Source organism: Phocoena phocoena, chromosome 20 (genome assembly GCF_963924675.1).
Source record: "Phocoena phocoena chromosome 20, mPhoPho1.1, whole genome shotgun sequence".
Lineage (NCBI taxonomy): Eukaryota > Metazoa > Chordata > Mammalia > Artiodactyla > Phocoenidae > Phocoena > Phocoena phocoena.
Genome location: NC_089238.1, coordinates 5,899,580 through 5,916,804, shown reverse-complemented (window position 1 = coordinate 5,916,804; position 17,225 = coordinate 5,899,580). Strand labels below are relative to the sequence as shown.

The 17,225-nt window shown below is 58.6% G+C and overlaps 1 protein-coding gene across 1 annotated transcript; it reads left to right on the top strand.

The window, feature by feature from the left end:
• The first annotated feature begins 1,876 nt into the window (after nt 1-1,876).
• IGLON5 (IgLON family member 5) lies at nt 1,877-16,883 on the top strand. Its single transcript, XM_065898615.1, has 8 exons — nt 1,877-1,955; nt 10,589-10,667; nt 11,386-11,618; nt 13,376-13,495; nt 14,810-14,944; nt 15,171-15,291; nt 15,875-16,029; nt 16,749-16,883. Exons 1-8 carry the CDS (start codon nt 1,877-1,879, stop codon nt 16,835-16,837), a joined length of 1,011 nt encoding a protein of 336 aa, XP_065754687.1. The 3' UTR covers nt 16,838-16,883.
• Nucleotides 16,884-17,225: the final 342 nt, after the last annotated feature.

Here is a 17,225-nt window from a genome sequence, read left to right as displayed (position 1 = left end):
AGGCTTATTTTTGAAGATTTATTATTTTTTTTTCACTTTATTTATTTTTGGCTGTGTCAGGTCTTAGTTGCAGCACGCCGTCTCTTCACCGTCACGCGTGGGCTTCTCTCTGGTTGTGGTGGTGGATTTTTCTCTTCTCTAGTTGTGGCGCGTGGGCTCCAGGGCATGTGTGCACTGCAGTTGGGGCTCAAAGGCTCTCTAGTTGAGGCGCACGAGCTCAGTAGCTGTGGCATGCAGGCTTGTCCCGAGGCATGTGGGATCTTAGTTCCCTGACCAGGGATCGAACCCACGTCCCCTGCGTTGTAAGGCAGATTCTTTACCACTGGACCACCAGGGAAGTCCCAACAAAGGCTTCTGAAAGGTGAGACCTGAATGATAAGAGTCTTGTGCCAATCTGGTGAGAAGAGCATTCCGGCAGAGGTAACAGCAAGTGCAAAGGCCCTGAGGTTGGAACGAGTTGGGCTTGTTCAGGGAGCCGAATGAAGGCCACAGCAGCTGGCGTTAAGTGAGTGAGGCAGTGCAGTAGCATCAGCTGGTCTATGGTTCAGTGCTTGTTGATCTGAAGGTGGAGGCCTAGAGACCAGGGCATTGGCTGCTGCCTTCAGAGCAGTCATCCAGGGGAGACGTGACAGCTCAGGGAAGGGTGGAGTGGGAAGAAGAGGACAGAATAGAGATCTGTTTTGAAGGTGGAGGCCAAGCTAGCTTCTCTTGCAGACAGATTGGATTTGGGGGTTGGGGGGAGGAATAGAGGATGGATGTGCTTTTGCAGTTAAACAGCCCCTAGGGGGTGACTTCAAAAACTTCTGCCTCCAAGTGCCCCAGACATGGAGTAGGCTCAGGGATTGTTCTCTTGCCTCAGAGGCTAGATGGGGGCACAGGGGACAGGGATGCCTCACCTGGTGGGCCAGGAGGGAGGACTATACCCGGTAAATGGATGCATAGTGGGACCAGGAGAAAGAGCTAACTTCAGGTTGTTAGGGCACTGGGCTGAGCTAGCACCCTCCCCAGAATCTCCGTTATTCTTCTCAATAACCTTGAGAAATAGAGATGATTCCATCTTGCAGGGAAGACACTGAGATTCTGGGGAAAGGAGTGACTTGTCCAAGGTCCCGCCCGCAGCCAAGTGACTGAAAGAATGAGCAGTGGGGATTCTCCGTACCTGAACCCTGGATTACCATCTCCCAAGGTCAGGTCCCCCAGTCTCTCCCCATTCCCCTATTTTCCTGGGGATGAGGGTTGGGATGGACGGAAGAAGGAAATTTCACCCCAAAGTCAGTGTTATTCATGAAAGTAGATGGAGAAGCGGAACTATGTCCCACAGGAAGAGGGGGCTGGGAGTTCTGATTCCTGGGTCCGGGGGAGGTGGGGACTTGGGGAGCAGACTCCTGGGCCTGAGGGGGCTGGGGGCCGGACTCCTGGGGTTGGGGGACCGGAATTTCTGGGTCTGAGGGAGGATGAGATTGGGACCTGAAGCAGGAGGGAGGTGGGCTCCAGGAAAAGTGTCCCAGACCCGGGGTTCTAGGGATCCGAGGTGGGAAGCCCTGTGGATCGAGGGGGCGGGAGGGGGTAGGGGCCGGGCCGCAGTAACAAAGGCCTCTCCCTCCAAAGAGCAACCCTCCTCGGCCCCGCCTCCCTGGCCCCCCGCCTCCCCTGATTGGTCGGCCTTCCTGCCCGTCAGCACCGCCCCCTCCCCGGGTCTGCAGCAGCTCCGGCCGCCTCGTCGCGCCCCCCCAGCCCCCTCCCCCCGCCCCCGCCGCCCCCCGGGCCGGTGCAGCCGCAGGCGGGGTCCCCCTCCCCCTCCCCCTCTCCCCCCAGGCCTCGCGCGCCCCGGACCGGCCCCCCCTTTCCCCTCCCCCTTCGCGCCACTGCTGCCGCGATGCCCCCCCCTGCGCCCGGGGCCCGGCTCCGGCTTCTCGCCGCCGCCGCCCTGGCCGGCCTGGCCGTCATCAGTCGAGGTACCGCAGCGCCGGGGGCGGGGGGCTCGGCCGGGACTCCAGGGTCCCGGGCGGGGATTGGGGGCGGGGGAGGGCGCAACCCTGAGCAGGGAAGAGGAGGCCCCCGGACGCGGAGGTCTGGGCTCGGGGGCGGGGGCTGCATCCTCTGGCTGGGAAAGGGGTCCTCGGACGTCTGGATCCATGCCCGGGGGCGGGGGTCCGCGTCCTGGGGCCCGAGCCTGGGCCTAGGGGCGGAGGTCTGTTTCTCCGGGCCGGCGAGAGGGTCTCGGACACCTGGTCCCGGCCTGGGGGCGGGAGTCTGCGGCTCGGGATCGGGGAGGGAGCTCAGAAGCTAAGTAAGGGTCCCCGGGCAGGATCTCTGAACTGAGTTGGTGGGGGTGGGAGGAGGGTAGGAAGGGGGATGCCCCGTCGGGGGTCTTCATCTCTGCGTGGAGAGGGTCCCGCAGGGGGTCCCTGCCTGAGGGCTGGGGTAGGCGTTTCTGGGGAAAGGTTGGGGGGATGGTGTCTTCCCAGGGTCAGTAAGAGGAGGGGGCAGGGGTGTCTATAGACCTCCGTCCCAGGGCCGGGAAAAGAAGGGGGTGGGGTCTGGTCTCCCAGCTGGGAAGCAGCTGAAATCCCCCAGCTGGGTGGTCTAGGTTGGGAGAAAGTATTAGTATTTGGACGGTTGCAGTTATGTGGGAGGCAATGGAGCTGGAGATCCAAGAAGTTGGGGTGCTGGGCTGGGGACTCAGATGTGGAAAGCTCTGGCTGAATATTTGGGTTTGGGGCAGAACGGAACCTAAGAGACGGGCCGATTGAGGAGGGAGGGAAGGGAAGGGTTAACACGGGGTCAAAGGGTTAAACTCAGCTCTCCCAGTGGGGGAGGGGGACTGGGGCTGGTCTTTTGCAGAGCAGGAAGGGGAGAATGGAAAGTGGGGGGGGGGGGCTGGGGAGTGAACTTGGCAGTCTCTGTTTAGAGGACGTGTAGCTGGATCTCGTGTCTCCCCAGCGGGCTTGCAACCTGGGGATGGTCCAGGAGATGCCCCCAAAGGAGAGGAGGGGAGAGCAAGGAGGCGGGGGGCAGGGGACAGGGTTAATTCTGTGCTTCCAGAGCATTCCCCCAGGCCCTGCCCCAAGCCAGGATCACAGAGTTAGGGACACACAGTCGGGAACACCCTAGAACCCCCAACAGTCTCAGCGAGACAGCGACAGCGGCTCTCAGCCACCCGCCCACACACACCGATCTCGCATAGCCACATAAACACCCATCCCCCTGGTCTGACCCGGAGCCGCACCTGCAGACACCCACGGTCACACAAACCCGGCCCTGCACACACAGGACCCAGGATGCTGAGCCGGAGGGTCACTCCCTCCCTGGTGCAGACCGTCTGAGTGCCCCTCCCACTTGACCCGTCTGAATCCCTGCCTGTCTGTGTCTCTGTCTCTGTCACTTGTCTCTTTAGGTCTCTCTCACGTCTCGGCCATTTCCGGAGGCTCCCTGGCTCTGGGTGACATTCCATTTGTCTCTGTCTCTGGGTCCCCTTCTCTCCATCCCTGCTGGGATCAACACAATTTCACATGCGTCCCTCCCTGCCTCTGGAACTGCGTCTCCATGTCACAGCCCGTGTGTCTCTCTGCCTCTTTCTGGCCCCTGAGATGTACCTTGGTCCTCATTCACTTCTGGGAGCTCACGTCTCATCTCGCCCACTCATTTTCCTCCTTGTCCTTTCACTGTCTCTGGCTGTCTCCTGTTAGCTCTCTCTCTGTCTCTCTTCCTTCACTCTCAAGTAACTTCCCATTTCCTTCTACTTCTACTCTTCAGAACCCTAGAAATCACTGCTGTTCACAGGTGCTGGGCTGGGATCTTAGTGGAGCCAGGAGGTGGTCTGTGACCTAGGTCAAGTCCAGTCCCATCTCTGAGCCTTTTGTCCCCCATCAGAGAACTGCAAGCAAGGGGGACAGGGCGGGGTGGGGGGTGAGCTGAGACGGGATTAGGGAGGCAGAAAGAGAGCCCCCCTCACCCACCACCCTCTGACCGTTGGGGCTGAGCAAAAGCCGGTGGAAGATACACCAAACTGCATCTCCTCCTCTCTTTTATTCATTGGATGGTTTCCAGATTACGGGAGGAAAGCATCCACTACAAATATGCATAAGAGCAAACCCCACTGTGTCCCGCTCCCCTACCCTCCCCAAACCCACTCTCGAGAGGGAGCCGGCGTCCCCAGCCTTCTCCCACCTACACCGTCAGACACGCAGTTCAGCATCTGTAAGGGATTGGTTAGTTTGTTGATGTTTTTCCCCAGATAGAAACAAAATACAGCCATTTCTCTGCAAAACTGGCTTTTTTTTCCCACTTAACTCTACCTCCGCAACATCTGTAGATATTATTCTATCGTTCCTTTTTTTTTTTTTCCCCTAAATACTTTATGCCAACACACACACATACATCCACTTACAAAAGTAGATGCTGCAGGAGATTTGGGGGCAATTCTTTTGCCATATTACACGGAGTGGGGACAGGGTGAACCTGGGCGTGGGTGACCCCCCCAGGCCCCCCCGGTTTGTCTGGACTGGGGGCGCCACCTCGTCGGCTCATTTAACAGGTATTTACTGCGCATATAGTCGCTGTTCTAAGCACTGGGAATCTATAAACACAGCAGTGAAGTCCCTGCCCTCGCAGAGCTTACATCCTAGTGGGATGGAGAGAGATCCCACAAACTAAAAAAAAACCTCAGAAGTAAACCGCTAATTTCAGAATGTGACGATTCACGTAGAGAAAATAAGAATGACTCGGCGGAGCTTCCCTGGTGGCGCAGTGGTTGAGAGTCCGCCTGCCGATGCAGGGGACGCGGGTTCGTGCCCCGGTCCGGGAAGATCCCACATGCTGTGGAGCGACTGGGCCCGTGAGCCATGGCCGCTGAGCCTGCGCGTCCGGAGGCTGTGCTCCTCAACGGGAGAAGCCACAGCAGTGAGAGGCCCGCGTACCGAGAGAAAAAAAAAAAAAAAAAGAATGACTCGGCAGACAAGTTGGCCTTGTGACCTCAGGTGGTGTCTGAGCAGCTGAAGGGAAGTTCAGACTGAAAGGACGGGAGAAACCAGCCTTGGAAAGATCCCGAGGGAACGGCAGAGGCAAAGGCCCTGCGGTGAGAACCAGCGGAAAGGAACAGGCAGCATGTGGAAGGTTCCCGGGCTCTTGGCTCTGCAACCAGACTACGGGCATCAGTGATAAGAAGGACTTGGGAGATCAGCAAAGAGGAAGAGGGCTCTGGGGGCTCCTCAGTGGCCGTTAGACCAGGCCCAGCCCCTTCTCACGGCTCTTCCCTGCCAAAGCCACACGGACCCGCACTCACGTGGCCCCCACCCCTCCCTCCAGCCGGGCTTCTGCCACCAGCTCCCCAGACGCCCGCCACAAGTTCACACACACTCCTGGGCCTCGGGTTCCCCATCTGTGAGTTCTGGGATGGTGAAATCTAAGCATCCCCTGCATTGGAGGGTCCCATTTCCACCTAAGTTCCTTTGAGGGGCGGCAGATGGTTCTTATCTCCAACTCAAGGTCACTCAGCTTGTTAGAAATCCCCTTCTTTCTTTTTTTTTTTTTTTCTGTTTTTTTTTTTTTGTTGTTTGGCTGCGTTGGGTCTTTGTTGCTGCACGCAGGCTTTCTCTAGTTGCGGCGAGCGGGGGCTAATCTTCAACAAGCTTCTCTTGTTGCGGAGCACGGGCTCTAGGCATACAGGCTTCAGCAGTTGCGGCCCGCGGGCTCAGTATTTGTGGCTCGAGGGCTCTAGAGCGCAGGCTCAGTAGTTGTGGCTCGTGGGCTTTGTTGCTCCGCGACACGTGGGATCTTCCTGGACCAGGGCTCGAAGCCGTGTCCCCTGCATTGGCAGGCGGATTCTTAACCACTGCACCACCAGGGAAGTCCCAGAAATCCCCTTCTCTCAAGAGAAGGGAATTCACCCACTGCAACCTTCATCCCTTGGTTTATCAAACGGGTATGAGAGCCACTGGTCTGGACTGGCAGAGACCCGTGTGGTCCGTCCCATCACCACTGGATCTCCTGCCAGGCTGGCACCTGCCCCGTAAGCATCCTATCAGCCAACACACATAGAGCTGTTTGCAAGCACTTAACTAGCAGGCACTGTATAGAGCCCGTTGCTTGGGTGACCTCCCCCATCCTCTCCCCCACAACCCAATGAGGGAGGCACGACGATCATCCCCACTTACAGGTGGGGAAACTGAGTCTCAGGGAGGGGAAGTAACTTGTGCAACCCAGTGGCACAGCTGGGATTTCAACCCTGGCGGCCCGGCTCCCCGGTCCGTTCTTTTAGCAGCCTGGTCATGCTGGCAGGGTCATGGCAGAGCAGATGCTGACAGCGCATCTGTACATGCGTCGCCGACTCGGGTGGGTGCTGGGCATAGAGCAACCTACAGGCCAGATCTGCTCTGCCCCACTCCCTCCACTCCCGGGGGAACGACACCAAACCGGGGGATAACAATAGATGTTTCTTTAAAAAGAAGGTGCCGTTAGGAACAGCTAGCACTTCTTGGGCCCTTTTTGCTTGCTAAGTGCTGAGCTAAACATTTTACTTGCACGTCCTCATGGAATCCCTGACAAAAAACCCTCTGAGGGACGAACTACTGTTTTTCTCCTTTCTACAGTTGGGGAAACTGAGGCTTAGACTGGCCGGGGGTCACCCAGCCAAGAAACGGGGGGACAGACATTTGATCTATCAGCCCAGACTCCTTAGGGCTTTCTTAGCGAGTCTCTAGAGACCATCCATCCCCTCTACAAACAGTTCCCTGCTCGGAGCTAAGCCCAGCTCTGGGGGACACAACCAAGATTCGGCCCTCAGGGGACTCCTGGCCAGGTAGGAAAGACACCCCTGGACACTGTCCCAGCTGAGTCAGAGGGTACGCAGTAGAGAGAGTGGAGACTCTCTGCCTTGAACAGTCAGGGAGGTCCTTCTGGAGGAGGGGTCGTTTGAGTTGGGGTTTTGAAGAATGTGTAAGAGTCCAAGAGGTGGCAAAGCATGTTGTAGGAATCCATTTACATTCACTCATTCAACAAATATTTCCCAAGGCTTTCCAGGCCAGGCCCTGTGCTGGAAGATGTTGGGGATACAGACCTGAGTCAGACCCAGGCTCTGCCCTCAAGAAACTTATAGCTGGGACTTCCCTGGCAGTCCAGGGGTTAGGACTCCACACTTCCACTGCAGGGGTCACGGGTTCAATCCCTGGTCAGGGAACAAAGATCCCACATGCCGCGTGGTATGCTCAAAAAAAAAAGAAACTTATAGTCTGCTGGGGGAGACAGATACAGTCACCACAGCCATAAGGGAGGTAGTCCAGGCATTGTGGGAACACAGACTAGGGCTGGAGGGAGTAGGGAGTCAGAGTTTCCCAAGCAGAATTCCTGCAGAGGGGACCTCATGTGCACTAGCTTGTTTATTTTTATATTAAACATCTCTTGAGGCCTCCTGTGGACCAGGCCCTAAGCTGGGTGATGCTGGAGGTGGGGAGACCCAGGCCCTGCCCTAAGAGGCTCCCGTCTGGTGAGGAAAGCAGACCTGAAAACAGTGCAGGGTGACTGGGACTGAGACAGAGGGAGGGGCTGGGCCCAGTGACAGGGTGGTGGAATGGCTAACCTGACCCCCACCCCCATTTACCGAAGCCCAGAGAGGGGAAGGGACTTACCCAAGGTCACACGGCATGGAGGGTCCTCCTGAGCCTGGAGTCTGGGAACTGCATGAGACAGACATGCAGACCCACAACATCCAAATTTATAGACACACAGACCAGGAATCGAAGACCCACTTGAGATAACTTCATCACTCATCTCCCAAGACTGCCCACAGCCAGGGCCCAGCTGGGCATGCTGGGGAAACAGATGGCCTGAGCCAGGTCCTGCCCCGGAGAGGCAGCTGGGGGAGGCAGAGAGCTCTGATCCACGGAGCCCTGGGAGCAGAGCGGGAGCTCACATGGGCTCGGATGGGCCATCTCTCCTAGGAGGTCCCTGGAGAAGGAGAAGCATTTTGATGGCAAACAGTGGGAAGGAGGGAGAGGGGAGCAAAAGTGGGAAATGCAGAGCTGGGCTACACTAGGGGAGAGGAGGCAGGAGAGTGATGCCGGGGCCCCGGACTCCAGGATGAGGGGCTGGAACTTCGTCCTGGGGGCCATGCCGAGTGTTGGAAAGATCCCTCTGGCAAGGAGTGTGCGTCTGTCTGTCTTTCTGTCTGCCGTACATATGATTAAGATCCTGCCCACCTCTGTGAGGTCCACCCCCCACCCCAGGGCCCTAGCCTGAGCTCAGGAGTCCCGGGTTCTTCCCTGAAGTGGGGCACCTTAGACAGCTTCCTCTGCAACCCCCAGACTGGGGTTGTCCTCCTTGAACCCTGGACAGTGGCTGTCACAGGGCTGGGGGGAGGGGGGCAGGTGGGGTGATTTTGCCCCCTGGGAGGTATCTGGCAATGTAATTTTGGTTGGGGCAGGGGAGCTACTGGCATCTAGGGGGTCGAGGCCAGGGGAGCTGCGGAACATCCTACACTGCATAGGACGGCCCCGCAATGAAGAATCACCCGGCCCCCAATGTCAATGGTGCCGAGATGGAGAAACCTTGGTCTAGGACGTGTGTGACCAGGGGTATGACAAGCCCTGTGGGGGTGGCGGGTGTGCGATAGGGCTGTGTGTGATCTGATCAGAGGTGACAGCGTGAGTGCACGCACCCTATTCTTGGCCCAGGGCAGCCCCTTTGTATTTGAGAGGCTACAACTGTGTCGCTGTTTCCCTGCACAGGCCGCATCTTCATGCACGACTTTCCAGGGTAGGGCGTGGCGATGAGCACAGCCCTCCGGCTGGTAGTGTCACTGTGACCAATTCAGCCAGTGTGTGTGTGTGTGTGTGTGTGTGTGTGTGTGTGTGTGTGTGTGAGAGAGAGAGAGAGAGAGAGAGACAGCCCTCCAGGTAGGGCTGTAACCACGTGTAGACTTTGCACCTGCGTGTGAGGGCCTGCTGGTGTCAGTGTAACCGTGTGGGGCCGGTTGTATATGGTGGGGCGGATCAGGGTGCCATGTCCCTCCGGTGGCTGAGAGGCATGCTTCTGGGAGAGAGTTGTCTTTTCTAACTGACCTTCTGCTGGGTGTGTGTCCTGGGCTGTGTGTGTCAGCATGAGTATTTAGGTCTCTGTCCCGCTGAGCAGGACCCATTGCCATGCGTGGGACTATCTCCTGGCCCCGGGGCTGGCTCTGCGCATCTCTCCTGGACCCTGGTGACTGTGTGTGTGTCTGTCTGTCCCCTGGCCGCCCCCTCCTTCCTAGGGTTCTGCGTGGCAGCATCCTCTCTGCACAGCTCAGGACGGGCAAGTCCCTTCCCTCCCTCCAGGGCCCTTCAGATTACAGGAGCGACTCTGGCCCGGGCGAGCCCAGGGTGAGGGGCTGCGAACCCCCAGGGCCTGGCGAGCCCACTGCACTGGCTCTGGCCCAGCCCCGTCCAGAGGCGCTGCTGATGGAGAGGGCCTCTGGGAGTCGTTGGCGGGGCACGGGCAATTAACTCATTAGATTAATTAGGTCCTCATCCTGGGGTGGGGGCCAGGGCAGCCCCGTGTAGACCCGTGCCGCCCTGGCGTCCAAGGTCATCCGGTCGCCTCCTTTCCCCTCCTGGTGCTGTCTCCATCCGCCGCCTCCGCGTGCCCAGCTCCCACTCCCTGGCCCCGGTCCAGCCGCTGGCCACGGTCCACAGAGAGATGAATGGCGGGGGTGGGGGGGGCGCTGCAGCGCGCAGGCAGGCGTGGGCATGCGTCCTCAAGAGCGTGCCCCACCGGGCACGGGCACACGGGGGAGTCTGTGTAGACGCGAGGCTCCCTGTAGCACGCCTCAGTGCGTCCTGGGCGTCTGTGATAGACGTGTGTCCGCGTGGATATTTGTGTCCATCCGCGTTTGTGTGCGTGTTTGCATTTGCATGTCTGGATGTCTGTGTGCACTTATGTGGGTGTTGAGGATCTCCCTGAAGCGTGTCTTTCCACGTGTTTCTGAATTAATGTGTGTAACTGTATCTGTGTGCGTGTGTCTGTTACATCTGTATATGTATCTGTGTATATGTATATCTATGTACCCATGAGTCTGTGAATATGTGTATGTGTGCCTGTGTACGCGGATATCTGCGTATGTATGTGTGTATTCTTGAATCTGTGTGTCTGTGTGTCTGTACACTGTGAACATGTATGTGTGTGCCTTGTGCCGTGTCTATCTGTGCTTGTATACGTACCTGTGTGCACATCTGTGCATATCTCTTTGTATCTGCACATATGCCGTTCTGTAATTGTGAAGCTGTGCATGTCTGTGTGTGTGCACGTCTGTACACAGCATCTCTGAGTGTGTATGTGTGTCTGTGTGCACATACACGTGTGTTCGCGTGCTGTGATTGTGTGCTGTCTCTGGAGGTGCATAGGTTTGTGTGTCCCAGTCTGGGTCAGTGTGGGCTTGTGGGAAGGTGTTGCGTGTGTCTGCTCTGAGTGTGTCTGCCATGTGTGTCTCTGAAAACAACAGTGAACGTGTATGCCGGTGGGTGTGGGAAGTGTCTGTATCTGCAGGGGTGTGTGTGTGTGTGTGTGTGTGTACAGATGTGTACAGTCCCGCCGAGCTGAGCTGCCCTCCCTTCCACAGGGCTGCTGTCCCAGAGCCTGGAGTTCAGCTCCCCTGCGGACAACTACACAGTGTGCGAAGGTGACAACGCCACGCTAAGGTAGGGAGACCCGGAGGGTGCTGCCCCTTCACCTTCCTTGGGGGGAAATGGTCCTGATCTCCAGGCACAGCCCACACCTCCCCGTCAAGAGAGAGTCACTGGGGCCCAGACTCTGGGCCCAGGCCCACCCCTGGGCCTCAGTGTCCCCATCGGTCAAATGGGTGGAGGAATGGTGACCACCACCTGGGTTGTTGTGAGGATTCAAGAGTCTGTACACACGCCCTGAGCTTAGAGAGCCTGGCACACTGTGGCTTCTCGGTGAGAGCCGGGGTTACACACCCCAGCTCTCTGCCTCCCCAGTCTGCGTCTGTCCCCCTCTCTCTGGATCCCTGTCCCCCTCTCTCTGAGTCTCTGTCCCCCTCTCTCTGGGTCTCTATCCTTCTATCTCTGGGTCCCCCATCATTCTGCACCTTTGTCCCTCTCCCCCAGTGTGTCTTTCCCCCCTCTTCTTGGGTCTCTGACACACAACAATCACTCAATAGCCATCAGCTGTCATTCTGTTGTGCACTTGGGCTCACAGCTCTCCCTCTCTGAGGCTCAGTTTGCCCACCTGTAAAGTGGGTGCAGTCACACCTGCCTCCAAGGATTGCAGTGGGAACTGGAGATGCAGTGGGCCTTCCTCCCCCCCACCACCAAGCCCCCATGATGGGGGACCCTGGAGGGCCGGGGGGTGGTGTGGGAGAGAAGAAAACCATCTTGCCTTCGTCCTCCCCGCCAGCTGCTTCATCGATGAGCACGTGACCCGAGTGGCCTGGCTGAACCGCTCCAACATCCTGTACGCGGGCAACGACCGCTGGACCAGCGACCCGAGAGTACGGCTGCTCACCAACACGCCTGAGGAGTTCTCCATCCTCATCACCCAGGTGGGGCTGGGCGACGAGGGCCTCTACACCTGCTCCTTCCAGACCCGCCGCCAGCCGTACACCACTCAGGTCTACCTCATCGTCCACGGTGAGCCCTCAGCTGAGGCCCTGGGTGGGGGTGGGCGGGATGGGCCCGGGCGGCGGGCACAGGGGACAGGGGACCCTCATGTCCTCGCCGATCCCTGGGACACAGCCATGGGAAGGCAGACACACACCCTGCCCTCACGAATTCCAGCCAAGCAGAGGGAGGGAAAGTCACAGGCAACTTCTAGGGCAGGAGAGCTACAGGGCCAAGCGTGGACTCGGAGGAAGACCGCATTCATTCACTCAGCCCTGTTTATGGAGCACCTACTACCTGCAAGCATTGCTCCGCGGGCTGGGGACAGAGAAGGAGCCAGGCAGGCTGTCCCTGCCCCTTTGGAGGTGACTTTCCAAGGAGAGGCAGCTTCCCAGACATAACGTCTGAGCTGAGACCTTCAGGTGGGTGCAGGGCTGGTCCCGGAAAAAGAAGAGCACGTGCGGGGGCTGGATGCGCAGAGTGGGAGAGGTGGGGCTGGAGAAATCCACGGAGAGGGCAGGAGGCTGCCTCACGTGGCATCAGAGGTGGTCTGGAGTGCAGGGAGCACTTGGAGAGACGGGACCACAGGGACAGCCCGGCGGGGCCGTTGACAAGCCCCGACTTGAAGCCAGAGTCCTCCAGGTTCCGAGCTCACCGCCACCACCCAGGGGCTGAGGGACCCAGAGCAAGCCGGGCGGTCTCAGACTCCGCATCTGCAAAACAGGGATGACGCTGTCATGTATCAAGTCCAAAACATCGTCAGCTGGAAGGGGCACCTGGCTAGAAATGGAAAAAAAAACAAAACAAAAAACCCCTCCCAGTGAAACACTGGCGTCCTACATCATAAAGCCATCCTGATTGGAGAAATGTGCAAACGGGTGGGGTGGAGGTGGGAAACGCCCCTGTGTGTTAGAATGGATGAGTAGAGCAACATCTACCCCAGAAGGGAGTAGTGCGGGTTTAATGGGTTAATTTTTGCCAAACACTTAGAACACCGTAAAGTTACACACAGCAAGCACCACACGGGCATTCGTTAAATAATTTTTTTAATAGTAATACTAATCAATAAAAATAGAGATGGGGGGCTTCCCTGGTGGCGCAGTGGTTGAGAGTCTGCCTGCCGATGCAGGGGACACGGGTTCGTGCCCCGGTCCGGGAAGATCCCACATGCCGCGGAGCGGCTGGGCCCATGAGCCATGGCCGCTGAGCCTGCGCGTCCGGAGCCTGTGCTCCGCAACGGGAGAGGCCACAACAGTGAGAGGCCCGCGTACTGCAAAAAAAAAAAAAAAAAAAAAAAAAATTAGAGATGGGGCAGGAGGAATTCAGGCCAGAAGAGAGAAAATAGAAACCAAGTTAGGAGGAAGGTGGAGAGAGACTGAGAAGGAGTGAGGAAGACAAGACCAGCAGCTGGAGAAGCAGCCAGACCCAGAGGGAATGGAACACACAGGATTGCTTACAGAAAGAGGAGTGTCAGCTGGACCCCTGCGTCTGAGGGGGGAGGGGCCGGGGGCCTGGATCCTGGGTCTGAGGGGGGAGGGGCCGGGGGCCTGGATCCTGGGTCTGAGGGGGGAGGGGCTGGGGGCCTGGACGCTGGGTCTGAGGGGAGAGGAGCTGGGGGCCTGGATCCTGGGTCTGAGGGGGGAGGGGCTGGGGGCCCGGACCCCTGGGTCTGAGGGGAGAGGAGCTGGGGGCCTGGATCCTGGTCTGAAGGAGGAGGGGCCAGGCCTGGATCCTGGGTCTTGGGAGCCCACATCTGGCCTCTCACTGACCTTCCCTCCGGCCTGCAGTCCCCGCCCGCATCGTGAATATCTCTTCGCCTGTGACCGTGAACGAGGGGAGCAATGTGAACCTGCTCTGCCTGGCCGTGGGGCGGCCGGAGCCCACGGTCACCTGGAGGCAGCTCCGAGGTGAGGACCCCACCCCTGGCCGAAAGCCCCTTCCCCCACTCCGCAGTCTGGGCCCCTCAATTCCCCATATCCCTAGCTAGGTACCCAGAATCTCCCATTACCCCCCTCCTTTGATTCCCCCGGAACCCTTGTGGTGACTGGATTTCCCCCTCCTACCCTGGTCCTGTTATTTCACTGGAAGGCCCCAGAGCCTTAGAGCCTTCCCCACTTGCCATCCCAGGCCTGGGCTCTTTCCTCCAAATCACCTCCTAGATCCCAACTTGCCCCACATCCCCGACCCCAGTAGCCTCAGTCTCTTTCCCCCCAGCTCACAGGATTGTCCTGGACTCAGACCCCTACCACTAGATGGCCAGAGCCAGGTTACAGCCGCGGCCCTGGCCCACGTTCCCGTCTCCTGCTCACATCACTACATCTCTGCCAGATGCCTTAGGCCAGTGGTCCTCAGAGTGTGGTCCCCAGACTGGCAGCATTGGCATCACCTGGAAACTTGACAGAAATGCACATTCTTTGGCCCACCCCAGAGTTAACGAGTCAGAACCACCCCTCCCCACATCACCACCACAGTCTGTCCGAACAAGCCCTTCAAGTGATTCCAGCGCTAGGGCTAAGAACCATGGCTGCCCCCAAACAGAGTGCCAAGGGGCCTGAAAGGGACATTCCAGGTCCCAGACATCACCCACTCCCCTTTTACCTAGATCTCTACTACCATTTCCCAGATCCCTAGATCCTTACTCACTGGGTCTTTGGAGACCAATTGTGCCAATCGGTAGATCCCTTGAGACCCCAGAACCCAATAACTAGGTCTCAGACCCTTGGATCCTCCCCTAGTGGTTCATCTGAGCCCCACAGTCCGGGTCTCGAGTTTCTGGATCCCTGGATGCTCTGAGTCCCAAAGGGTCTTCTGAGCCAGCGCTCTGTCATGAGACCCCAGATATCTGGATTGCTGACCCCAGTCACCAGATCCCGATTCCTTGGGCCCCAAGGGCTAGATCCCAGAACTCTGGATCCTCCCCACTGGGTCCTGTGAGTCACATGATCTGAGGTATGGACTCCCAGATCACTGTATCCCCTGAACGCCCCCAATTCTAGGACCCTCCCCACTGGGTTCTAGTTACTAATCCCCAGATGCTCATTCTGTGCCCCACCCCTAGCAGGAGATCCCAGGCCCGGCAAGCCCCTCCCCATTCCCACTGACCCGGGCACTCCAGGCCCTGCGCTGTCCGCCCCGCTGATGTGTGTCCGTGTTGTGCCCGTGTTGTCCCGTGTTAAGTGTTTGTGTCTGGCCCCGCCCCCTCCCCTCCCCTCCCACCACAGATGGCTTCACCTCGGAAGGTGAGATCCTTGAGATTTACGACATCCAGCGGGGCCAGGCCGGGGAATACGAGTGCGTGACTCACAACGGAGTTAACTCTGCGCCTGACAGCCGTCGCGTGCTGGTCACAGTCAACTGTGAGCCCCCCTGGCACTGGGCACGAAAGCGGGGCGGGTCCTGGGTCCCTGGGGATGAAGGGTGTGAGGGAGGAGGAAGGGGGTGAGTCTGCGCGAGGAAGGAGTCTTTGTGCGGGGGGGATGCTGGAGACCTGGACTCCTGGTAAGGAGAGAGGAGCGGGCTGGGGGTGGGACCCCTTCGTCCCCACCCGGCTAGGAGAATTCGCTGACCCTGGTCCCTCACCAGATCCTCCGACCATCACGGACGTGACCAGCGCCCGCACAGCCGTGGGCCGGGCTGCCCTCCTGCGCTGTGAAGCTATGGCGGTGCCCCCCGCGGATTTCCAGTGGTACAAGGATGACAGACTGTGAGGACGGCACCGGGGCCGGCCGTGGTGGTGATGGTGGTGGTGGTGGGGTCCTTGGTCCTTTGGACCGCGGGGAGGGGGGCAGAGGGAGCAGAGTACTGGCTCCTGAGAACTTGAGGGTCCGGCTTCTAGGTGTTGGGGTCCTCTGAGCCCCAGGGAAACTGTGGTGGCTTACTGGAAATTTGGGTCCCAGGATGATGAATGCTGGAGCCCGGTCTCCTCCAGCTCTTCAGGAAGAAGGTCTGGGGTGGGGGTCGATACTGAGGATCCAGCAGAGAAGTTTTAGGGTTAGGGGACCATTACATCTGGGGTCTAGCGGGGCCTGGGTGCCCCTAGTGGTCGGAGGTACACACTGAGAGAGTCCAGTGTCCCTGAGGGGCTAGGCTGCCTGGAGAGGGGCGTCGGTGGGAGTGGCCCGAGATCCATGGGGCGCTAGAACCCGAGGCTAGGGGTCGCTGGGGTAGGGAACAGAATGTAGGGTCTCCAGGGAATCGGGGAGCCTGACAGGGGGTTGGGCTTTCCGCCTGGAGAGGGCCCCGGGCCGGGGTCCTGCGGCCTGGTCCCTGACCCGGATCCCCGGCAGGCTGAGCAGTGGCACGGCCGAGGGCCTGAAGGTGCAGACGGAGCGCACCCGCTCGATGCTTCTCTTCGCCAACGTGAGCGCCCGGCATTACGGCAACTACACGTGTCGCGCAGCCAACCGGCTGGGAATGTCCAGCGCCTCCATGCGGCTCCTGCGTGCGTCCCTGAGCGGCAGGAGGGGCGGGGCCGGAGCGGCGTGGGTGGGGCCGGGGCTGAGTGGGCGGGGCCAGAGAGGTGGAGATGCCGGGCCGAACCCGGACTCTCCCCGAACTTAGGAAAGAGACGCACCCTCGACTGAGCAAGAAACCGATCTCTTCTACAGACACATTCATTGGGCGCCCACTAAGGGCCAGGCATTGGGTGCTCGGGACACAGCAATGCACAAAAGAGCCAAGGTCTAGGGACTTGCACAGCTTACAGTCTAGCAGTAGTAGAAAAGCAATAAACAAGTAGACACATAAGTAAAATGAAAAGCCAACGAATACATACACACATAAATAAGCCAAAAAAATTTTTTGCATATCAATAAGGGCTACGAAGAAAATAAATAATAGAATTGGGGACGGTAGCATTGGATAAGCTCATCGGAGAAAGCTTCCTGGAGGGGGTAACATTTGAACTGAGACCTGAGTGGTCGGGAGAAGGCAGCCCTGCCAAGATCTGTGGGGAGAGCTTTGTAAGTGGAGAAGACAGTCATCAGCCAGATGCTTAGACTAAAACAGTCAGAGGACAGGCACACTGAGTGAAAGCCCAGAAAGGTCCCCAGGAGGCATCCTCAGACAGCACCCTCAGAGCAGAGACAAGACGCTCGGGAGAGACACACGTGGGGTCTCCCCACTCTGGGCCTCCTCCCCTGACCCTCTCTCTTTCCCCAGGCCCAGGATCCCTGGAGAACTCGGCCCCAAGGCCCCCAGGGCCTCTGACCCTCCTCTCCGCCCTGGGCTGGCTGTGGTGGAGGATGTAGGAAGAACCCAGTGCCCTGGAGTCCCCCCGCGGGCGGTCTGAGGCCGAGAGCAAGAGGAGAAGGGGGAACAAGCGCCGCGGGTCTCGAGGGAGCAGAGGAGCTCTAAGAGGAAAAGGAAGAGAAGGAGGAAAGATCTTTACAGAACCCATCACTGTGAGGGATAATGCAAAATTATGCATCTTTCTACAGCCATTCTCGCCACTGTTCACCTTTCCGATTGTGACCCATCCCCGGCCACCCCACACCCGTCTCTTAGCTCAGGCTGTCAACTGGATCGCGTGTGTGTAGTGGGTGTGAGCGTGAGCCTGCACGCGCGTGTGTGCGTGTGTGTGTATGAATGGGTGGGAAAGGGAGCTCAGCACTCTTCCCTCCTCAACACCCCGCACAT